This window comes from Megascapheus bottae, chromosome 1 (genome assembly GCF_031878675.1).
Source record: "Megascapheus bottae isolate mThoBot1 chromosome 1, mThoBot2.hap1, whole genome shotgun sequence".
Classification (NCBI taxonomy): domain Eukaryota; kingdom Metazoa; phylum Chordata; class Mammalia; order Rodentia; family Geomyidae; genus Megascapheus; species Megascapheus bottae.
This window is the reverse complement of record NC_143509.1, coordinates 54,008,512-54,018,717: the sequence shown is the minus strand read 5'-3', so window position 1 is coordinate 54,018,717 and position 10,206 is coordinate 54,008,512. Positions and strand designations below refer to the sequence as shown.

The 10,206-nt window shown below is 41.4% G+C and overlaps 1 protein-coding gene across 1 annotated transcript; it reads right to left on the bottom strand.

The window, feature by feature from the left end:
• Positions 1-876: 876 nt before the first annotated feature.
• Smco1 (single-pass membrane protein with coiled-coil domains 1) lies at positions 877-7,245 on the bottom strand. The gene is made up of 3 exons (XM_090330660.1): positions 7,178-7,245; positions 3,509-3,658; positions 877-2,446 (listed from the first exon to the last, which is right to left on the bottom strand). Exons 1-3 carry the CDS (start codon positions 7,243-7,245, stop codon positions 2,002-2,004), a joined length of 663 nt encoding a protein of 220 aa, XP_090186786.1. The 3' UTR covers positions 877-2,001.
• Between the last annotated feature and the right edge of the window lie 2,961 nt (positions 7,246-10,206).

The window sequence follows — 10,206 nt, the reverse complement described above, 5'->3', positions numbered from 1 at the left end:
TTTTGCCAGTCCTGGGCTTGAGCTCAGGGCCTGAGCACTGTCCTTGGACTTTCTCAAGGCTAGAGCTCTACCACTTGAGCCTCAGCACCACTTCTGGCTTTTTTCTATGTATGTAGTACCGAGGAATCGAACCCCGGTCTTTGTGCATGCTAGGCAAGCACTCCACCACTAGGCCAAACTCCTGGCCCAAGGAGGTTTTATTGTAGCATTTCTCCACATGCAAATAATCTATCAGGATCAGCCTCACCCCTTCCATCACTCCGAAATAGTAAATTTTCTGTAATTCTTCCTTTAGTAATTTTCAGATTATCTTTTGATTTCCAGTAATTTCTTACAAAATTACAACACATTCAGTTAATGACTTTTATTTGCAATTTCAGAACTCTAGAATTGTATAAACTAGAATGTTTTCAAGAAGTGAGCAAAGATTGGATATACAGACAAGACAATGGATGAGGAAAGCAGAAAAAAATGATCGGTTGGGGGTTTCAGAGTTTCTGTTCTTAGAGGTTAAAATGAGCAATTTCTTATAGTGCCTGCTAAAACTGTTCTGTTTGAAGATTTGACTATTATTGGTCTCTTAGTATTTTGGAAGGTTACTTTGGGTTTGGTGGCCTGAATCATCAGCATGAGTAGATCCATTTGGTTTGGTCTGTCAAGGTTAGTACAAAACAATAGTTCGAACCGATGGACTAAATATTACTTAACATCTCTGAGTTGGCTATCTGAGAAATTAGTTTTGGTTAGAGAACTTGCAGATCTGTGATAACTTGCCACATACATTTCTTTCTATAGCATAGTCCTTAGTCTGTAGACTATAAACTTGATGACTGTCAATTCTGAGGGCTTAGCTGGGTATATCAGGTGTATTGTACACCAATTTATTATTTAAGTTTCAATCTAGATAAAAATTCTATAAAATTCACAAGAGTATGGGGCTGGGAATTTGGCCTAGTGGTATAGTGCTTGGCTAGCATGCACAAAGACCTGGGTTTGATTCCTTGGACTTTTTAGTGCAAGAGGACCAAAGAAAGTCTGTGAGACTCTGAACTAGCAGACTCTGAACTGCTATCTTCAGATCTCAGGTAGGCTTACAGGCATGGGCCACCGCACCCATTGGATATTTTGTGCATTTTGACTTTAACTTTATATGTGTACTGATACTGTGGCTTGATCTCTAGGCCTTATGCTCTCACTTGGCTTTTTCACTCAAAGCTGGCACTCTACCACTGAAGCCACATCTCCAATTTTAGCATTTTGCCTGTTAATTGGAAGTAAGCATGTTTTAGAGTTTTCTTTCAAGGGTGACTTTGGACAGGGATCCTCAGATTTCAACCTCCTGTGTAGCTAGTATTCCAGGCATGAGTGAGCTATCAGATCCTAACTTAACATCTTCATTCTTCACGTATGGCTATGCAAAAAAATAATTCATTGTATCATATTGTCCTAACTTTGTTCATACTCCCTCTTTGAGGATAAAAATAAATGCAGAATAAGCTATGTGGGGCTAGGAATGTGGTTTAGTGGTACAGCGCTTGCTAAGCATGAATGAAGCCCTGGTTTGACTCCTCAGTACTATGTAAACAGAAAAAGTTGGAAGTGGTGCTATGGTTCAAAGTGGTAGAGTCCAAGCCTTGAACAAAAAGCAGCCCTGAGGGTTTTTTTTTTTTTTGTGCCATTTTCAAGGTAAATTACTAGAAGTGGAATCAGAGTCAGTGGGTAGATTATTTTTTACTTTTTCTTTCCTTGTCTTTTCTCTTTCCCTCTCCCTTTCCTTCTCCCACTCCCTCTCTCTTGTCGATGGTAAGTCTTGAACTCTGGGCCTGGTCACTGTCCCTGAGCTCTGCAGCTCAAGGCTATTGCTCTACCACTTTGAGCCACAGCACCACATCTGGTTTTCTGGTGGTTAACTGGAGGTAAGAATCTCATGGACTTTGCTTAGATCTCAGACTCTTGAGTAGCTAGGATTACAAGTGTGAGCCACTGGTGCCAGCCAGAAGATTATTCCTTGCCTATTGGTATCAGGTCTTTCAGGGATGACTTTTGCTCTTCAGGGGTTCTTAGTGCTTTCCCTTTCTCAATTACCTGGACAGCCCTCAACAAGCCATCCTGCAAAGCCTGGTTTTTTACCATATTAGTGATCATGAATGTGACATCTCTGATGTACATCTGTCTCACTTTAGCAGCATAGTACTCGGCCTTACTACCATGTGCAATAAAGAAGGTACAAAGTGCTGTGATATCTCCTTCTTGCAAACCGCACTCCTCCAGCACAGACTCCCACACAACTCTAATATGCTTGTTCTTGACTTTTCTTCTAAGGACAGAGGTTAAGGTAGGAAGGCCTCTCACCAGGTCTGGCAGCTTCCCACACACTCGAGTGTGTAAGCAGGTAAGTGCTTCAATGACGTAGCTGTATAAAATGTTCAGTTCCATTGATGTGAACCTACATAAAATGTGAAAAACTTCTTAAGTAGATCATATTCAATAAAAACATAAATTGCATTAGTCTTGGATAACATGATCTGTAAATACCATAGAAAAGCCAGCTGTTGTCTTTCATTTATTTGTGTGCTGGTACTGAAGGTGGATACCAGTACCTTGTGTTTTCACTTAGTTTGGTTGCTCACAGCTGGTGCTTTATAACTTGAGCGATGTCTTCACCCCTGCACTTGGACATTGGGCTAGTTAATTAGAGACAGTCTCTTGGCTTTTTTTGGGGGGGGGTGGAGAAACTGATTTCTAACTGTGGTCCTTTAGGTCTCAATCAGCATTCTGAGTAACTAAGGAGTTAAAATTTGAGCCACTAGTGCCCTGGTCCTGAGGCTTGAATTCATGGCCTGGGCACTGTCCCTGAGCTGCTTTTGCTCAAGGCTAATGCTCTCTCACTTGAGCCAAAGCTCTTCCTGAGTAGCTTACTGGAGCTAAGAGTCTCATAGACTTTCTTGTCTGGGCTGGCTTGCACCTGTGATCCTCAGATCTAAGCCTCCTGAGGATCTAGGATTACAGGTGTGGGTCACCAGCACCTGGAAAATTCTTGCTTTTGAAGTAACACTTGCACTAAGATGGATTAAATCACCCACAATACCAGTTCTTCAATAACAAGAAAGTTTTATTAGTGAAACTCCGGCAAAGACCATAGGGTGAGATATTTACTGCAGGACTTAGCATATAAAAAGGTGCTCAAGGACCCGGACTTCGGCCTAGTAGTAGAGTGTTTGCCTACCATGCACGAAGGCCGGGTTTGATTCCTTGGTACCACCTACATCAAAACGCTTGGAAGGGGTGCTGAAGCTCAAGTGGTAGAGCTCTAGCCTTGAGAAAGTCCAAGAACAGTGCTTAGGCCCTAAGCTCAAGCCCAGGACTGGCAAAAAAAAAAAAAAAAAGGTGCTCAAATTAATATGAATAGGTGAATGGAAGGAAATAGAGCCATATTAAACTGAATTTCAGGATGACTACTGAAAGCTCTCACAAAGCCACCAAATTCCACTGATTCTTTGATACTCACTTGAGGTTCCAAACAGATTCCCACATCTCATCTTGAGCTACCTGACTTGCCAAAGTCTTCCTGTGATGTTCAAATTTCTGTGTCAGATTATCCTTGGAGATGTCCAGTTCATTGAACTGTGCTTCTAAAGCTTGAAGTTTGTGGTCTACTCTATAAAATGAAAGAATCAGAGGTTCATTAAGGTCACGGAACAACATTAAAGGTGTTTTTGTTTTAAATTTTAACATTTTGGGGGTGCTGGAGGATCATGCCTGTAATCCTAGCTACTCAGGAGGCTAAAATCTGATCATCACAGTTCAAAACCAGTCCCAGCACTAAAGTCCATGAGACTCAACTCCAATTAACCACCAGAAAACTAGAAAGGGTGCTGTGGCTCAAGTGATAGAGGGCTAGCCCTGAGCTGAAACGGTGCCAGGCTCAGAGTTCAAGCTCCACGACTGACAACAACAACAACAACAAAAATATTTTGATACTCTTGGAGCTTGAACTCTGGACCTGAGACCTGCCCCTGAACTTTTTTTTTTCTTTTTTTTTTTGCTAGTCATGGGGCTTGAACCCAGGGCCTGAGCACTGTCCTTGGCCTTTACTCAAGGCTAGCACTCTGCCACTTGAGCCATAACACCACTTCCAGCTTTTTCTATGTATGTGGTACCGAGGAATTGAACCTAGGTCTTCGTGCATACTAGGCAAGCACTCTTAACCACTACGCCAAACTCCCGGCCCCTCCTGAACTTCTTTTGCTCAATGCTAGTACTCTAACATTTGAGCTACAACACCACTTCTTTCTTTTTATGAGTAGTTTATTGGAGATAATAGTCTCACAGAATGTCCTGCCCAGGCTGCCTTTGATCTCCAATCTTCAGATGTAGCTAGGATTATACTCATGAGCCACCAGCACTTGGCTCAAAACTAAAGTGTTTATGCTTTCTTTTGCTAGTTCTGGGGCTCGAATTCAGAGCCTAGGCTTAGGTCTTAGAGCTTCTTTTGCTCAAGGTTAGTGTTCTACCACTTGAGTCACTGTGCCACTTTTGGCTTTTCTGTTTATGTGATTGGTACTGAGGAATTGAAACCAGGGATTTATGCATGCTATGCAAATACTCTACCATTAAACTACATTCCCAGCTCTAAAGTTTTATATTAACCAAACCCTAATGGATTAGTTACAACAGCCACAAATTTGGATATTTAATTTTAAATTTATAAACAAGCAGCAAGTGATGACTTATGCCCATAATTCTAGTTGCTCTGGAGGTGGAGACCAGGAAGATCTTGGTTTAAGGACAGCCAGGGCAAAAAATATTCAAATTAGAGCCAGGCACCCATGGCTTACACCTATAATCCTAGCTACTTGGGAGGCTGAGATCTGAGGATTGCAATTCAAAGATAGCCTGGGCAGGAAAGTCTGTGAGACTCATATTGCTAATTAATCAGAAGAAAACTGGAAGTGGTGCTGTGGTTCAAAGTTTTAGAGTGCTACTTCAAGAATAGCACCCGGGGTCCCGAGGTTAAACCCCATAACTGACAAAAATAAAAACATAAAAAGATATAACAAATTTTATAACATCCTGCAATACCAGCTAAGGCTTTTCACAGAATAATGTATATTTGTGTCATATGACTGACATCTGTGAGGTGAATGAGATGCTGAGTGTGTCACCTGACATGGAGATTTCAGTGGCTCTAGACAGCCCTGATCATCAGAAGAAAGTACAGTACTAGATTGGTGATTAAACTACAAAAAACTGGAGTAGTTGGGTGCCGGTGGCTCATGCCTGAAATCTTAGCTACTTAGGAGATTGAGATCTGACGATGATAGTTCAAAGCCAGCCCAGACAGAAAAGTCCCCATGGGACTCTTATCTCCAATAAACAATGCAGAAAAAAGGTGGAAATGGTGCTGTGGATCAAATGGTAGAGAGCTAGCCTTGGGAACAAATAGGTTCAGGGACAGTGCGCAGACACTGAATTTAAGCCCCAGGAATGGTTGGAAAACAAACAACAAAAAACTGGAGTAGCACAAATCACTTGCCTGAAGCCACTTTATCTGAATTTCATGAAGGAAGTGATGTATAAGCACATCAGCTCCCCCAATGACCTGAATACTTTTTGGTCTAACCTTGACTGTCATCTGCTCTTGGTTAGATTCTGCCAATGCTTCAGTTATCCCCCTCTTGTCTAAGTTCTAGATTTGTTTTATTGTTGTTGTTGTTTGTGGGTCATGGGGCTTGAACTCTGAGTCTTGGTGTTGTCTCTGAGCTCTTCAGCTTAAGGCTACTGCTTTACTCCTTGAGCCACAGCCCCACTTCTCATTTTGTAGTAATTAATTGGAAATAAAGAGTCTCATGCTCTTTAGTGCCTGGGCTGGCTTTGAACAGCGATCCTCAGATCTCAGCCTCCTGAGTAGCTAGGATTACAGGTGTGAGACACTGTGCCTGGCTAGACTTGTATTTTCATATAAGTTTTGCACATTTCCACTTGGAAAGTCTGACATGGAGATGTCATCCTAAACTGAATTTTCTAACACCTTCTCCCCCATCTTCAGAAATTACCATGGATTAATTATTTTTTTTTCTTTTCTTTTGCCAGTCTGGGACTTGAGCTCAGGACCTGAGCACTGTCCTTGGGCTTTCTTAAGCTCTATCACTTGAGCCACGGCACCACTTCTGGCCTTTTCTATGTATGTGGTACCAAGGAATTGAAGCTGGATCTTCGTGCATGCTAGGCAAGCACTCTACAACTAGGCCATGCTCCCAGCCCCATGGAGTAATTTTCTCACTGCTTTGCATTCTATTGACAAAGGGCAGAAAACTGAGCAGAGCTGGGCATCAGTAGCTCCTTTAATTCTGTCTACTGAGGAGGCTGAAACCTTACAGTTTAAAGCCATCCTAGGCAGAAAGGTCACTGAGGCTCTATCTCTAATTAGCTATCAGAAAGCTGTGCTGGAGGTGTTGCTTAAGTGGTAGAATAGCACCTATTCACAAACAAAACTGATAGAGTTTGAGGCCTTGAGTTTGATCCCTGATACTGATATTTCCTCCTTCCCCCATTAGTCAAAACTGTGTCATGTGATTTACTGCTTTTATTATTTTTTAGACCTTTAAGACTATCTCAATATAGGTTATCTGTAGCTTGAAAGCACAAGCAAATCATTTTAAATATTTTTGTAAATCTTGCTTTTAGTATAAACATGAATTGATGAAAGTATATTACCTATGATTTTTTTTTCTGGTTGCTTAATTTTTCTTTCTTTTTTGCCAGTTCTGGGGCTTGAACTCAGGGCCCGAGCACTGTCCTTGGGATTTCTCAAGGCTAGTGCTCTACCACTTGAGCCACAGCACTTCTGACTTTTCTCCATGTATGTGGTACCGAGGAATCGAACCTGGGTCTTTGTGCATGCTAGGCAAGCACTCTACCACTAGGCCAAACTTCCGGCGCTAAATTTTTTTTTTAATTTGAAGGATCATACCCACATACTAGGCAAGCATTCTACCACTGAGTTAAATCCCAGACCTCCAGATTTTTAAATTAATTTACATATTTTTGAGGCTAGAAGACTCAACCACTCTACCAGAGAAAAGTTCAAGTTAATATATGTATCTGTTTAGTTATTTCTAATCTTTATTTTCTTCCCCATCTTCTGAGAATATCCCCTTCCCAGACTTGTTCCCACCCTGTAGTTCTTAGAAACCTTTTCATCGCCTCCTTCAAGGATATCAAAGTCGTGGTTTCACTGTTCATCTTCTTAAAGCAAAATGAAACAAAACAAAGCAAAGCAAAGACTCAATAAATATCAGGATCCAGGTTTTTCTGCTGCTATCCACTCAGCAACAGGCAGCAGCAGTATGAGTGTTCAGCCCAAAAGGTCACTCTGTCCACAAAGCTTTTAATAGCTTGTACATCCAAATATAGTTCCAAAGCGTTGATGGTGTGAACCCAGGTGTCCTTTGGAAACCAACTCATGGTACATCAACACAGATCAACAACCAACCATGTGCTATTGTAACTTTGTATATCCTGGCAAACTAATACAAACATTATTCTAGGATTAAAATGTGACTGTCATATTAACAGCTTCACTATTCAATTATAGTCCAAATTAATTTAAAGAGTTGTTCTAGATTTGTGATAATAATGATGAATAACTACCATTAAAAACTACTAGGTGCTGGGCGTGCTGGCTCATGCCTGTAATCCTAGCTACTCAGGAGGTTGAGATCTGAGGATCAAGGTTCAAAGCCAGCCTGGGCACTAAAGTCCATGAGACTCTTATCTCCAATTACTCACTAGAAAAGGGGAAGTGGTGCTGTAGCTCATGGCATAGGGCAGTAGCCTTGAGTTGAAGAGCTCAGGGACAGCACCCAGGCCTAGAGTTCAAGCCCTATGACCAACAAAAATAAATAACTACTAGGCATTATTGAAAGTGTGTAGAATTGGGGTTGGGTATAAAAATCTACATAAAACAGGATTTCTGCCTGACTTGCTACTCAGATAGACAGGAGGCAAAGGAAGGATTGTCTGAGCCCAGAAATTCAAGGTCAGCTGAGGCAATATAGTAAGACCCATATTTCAAAAAAAAACAAAAATGAAAAATGGGCCAGGTATTAGTTACTCACACCTGAAGTCCTAGCTATGGAGATCTGAGGATTGTTGTTTGAAGCCATTCAGTGCAGAAAAGTCCATGAGATTACAAAATATGTGAGACACCAGTGTTTGACTTGAAAATGTTTTTAAACCTTTGAAATTCAAATTCAATTATAAAGTAATTAACTTAGGCCCAAACTTATTTTTAAATTTGAACATTGGAACAATAAATGATAACTTAAGAACCATGAAGAGGCTGGGAGTGTGGCCTAGTGGTAGAAAGGTTGCCTAGCATGCATGAAGTCCTGGGTTCAATTGCCTGATACCACATACACAGAAAATGCTGGAAGTGGTGCTGGAAGTGGTACTGTGGCTCAAGTGGTAGTGTACTAGCCTTGAGAAAGCTCACAGAGAGACCAGCTCAAGCCCTGAGTTGGAGCCTCAGGACTGACTAAAACAAACAAACAGAAGAACCATGAAGAATCTCTTCTGGGGATTGGACATGTGGCACAGTGCCAACTAGTGAGTGAAAGCATCAGATACTGAGTATGGGTCCCAGTTTTAGACCTAAAAAGTCCTTTATGAGCAAAATAGAATATGTTGCTTAACAAAGCCATATATAGCCAAGTACTGGTGATTCACACCTGTAATCCTAGCTACTCAGGAGGCTGAGATCTGAGGACTGAGGTTCAAAGGCAGCCCAGGCAGGAAAGTCTGTGAGACTCTTATCTTTAACTACCAGAAAAAATGGAAGTGGCACCTGTGCTCAAAGTGGTAGGGTGCTAGTGTTGACCAAACACAGGGACAGTACCCAGACCCTGAGTTCAAACTCCACAACTGATAAAAAAAAAAAAAAAACAATGTATAATTGTTCATATACCAAACTTAGAGAAAATTCTGGTAGTGAGCAGCTAAGTTAATAGATGGATTTGAAGTTCTCCATGATATGAAGCTCTGCTGACCTCGCAAGGTTATGGGGAGATTATGTTACTAGGGAAAGCTGTACCTCTGCACAGCTGTGGGAAGGAAAAAGGTTGAAAATTCTCACAATCAAAACAGTAATAACTCATAAAAGAACAATCACACCAATTAACAAATGTTAATGAACATAGAGATCTGAAGGACATTCAAAACTGTGCCTGCTGTCCACTGGTGTTCTGTCCCAGGCCCCCAAGACTTCTGATGAATATGAGAAGTTAGGTGAAGCTCTGGAGAAGCAGAAGGAATAGCAGCAGAAGAGTTGGCTAGTCAGGGCAGGTTAGGGATTGAGGTCAGGGACTGAGCATTGTTTTTGAGCTTTCTCAAGGCTAGAGCTCCACCACTTGAGCCTCAGCACCATTTCCGGCTTTTTTTGTATGTATATGGTACCGAGGAATTGAACCCGGAACTTCATGCACGCTAGGCAAGCACTCTACCACTAGGCCAAACTCCTCACCCAAGACAGGTCATCCTTATGAGATTCAGCCTCCTCCTACATTGAGCTGCTGAACTGCAACAGTCCACAAAACCTGAGGAATGGAGACCAGATACCTCATGGCAAGCCAAAATTCCTGACTCTAATCTTAGGTGCTTTCATTTCTTTATGTGTGTGTGTGATGAGGCTTGAAGTTGGCCTGGGCACATTGTCCAGTTCAAGGCTACCAAGCTACCCGAGCCAAGCCCCACTTCCCTTTCTAGTGTTTAATTGGAGATAATAGTCTCAGGTCTTTTTGTGCCTGGGCTGGCTTTGAACCTTGATCCTCAGATCTCAGCCTCCTGAGTAGCTAGGATTACAGGTATGAGCCATGGCACCTGGCATAAATTTTCTCTTTTCCATACCTTAGTACATTCTTTTTCTAACTCCATTCATATATCTAATACATTTTCAAGTTTCCTGAACTTCAGATCTAGATAAATGTGTCTAAATCAACCCATAACTCCAGTCAAGTCTTGAGGAATAACAATACATATCTATGTTATATGTAATTCTACAAAATAGGTAATTAAGATTATAAGTACCTGAAGACTGAAAATCCATATTTGATTGGCAATACCTAATGTTAACAAGTAGACTCCTGATAACAACCACAGAGGGTCCACAATTCCTTTTCAATTAACAGCAAAACAAAAACAAAAACA

What these genes read in the sequence shown, in the direction of transcription:
- Smco1 (XM_090330660.1), bottom strand. Translation starts at nt 7,245, where the DNA reads ATGAACAGTGAAACCACGACTTTGATATCCTTGAAGGAGGCGATGAAA. An exon ending in AGGTTTCTAAGAACTACAGG is followed by an intron (nt 3,659 to 7,177) that starts GTGGGAACAAGT and finishes TTCATTTTATAG; the next exon opens with AGTAGACCACAAACTTCAAG. An exon ending in GAATCTGTTTGGAACCTCAA is followed by an intron (nt 2,447 to 3,508) that starts GTGAGTATCAAA and finishes CATTTTATGTAG; the next exon opens with GTTCACATCAATGGAACTGA.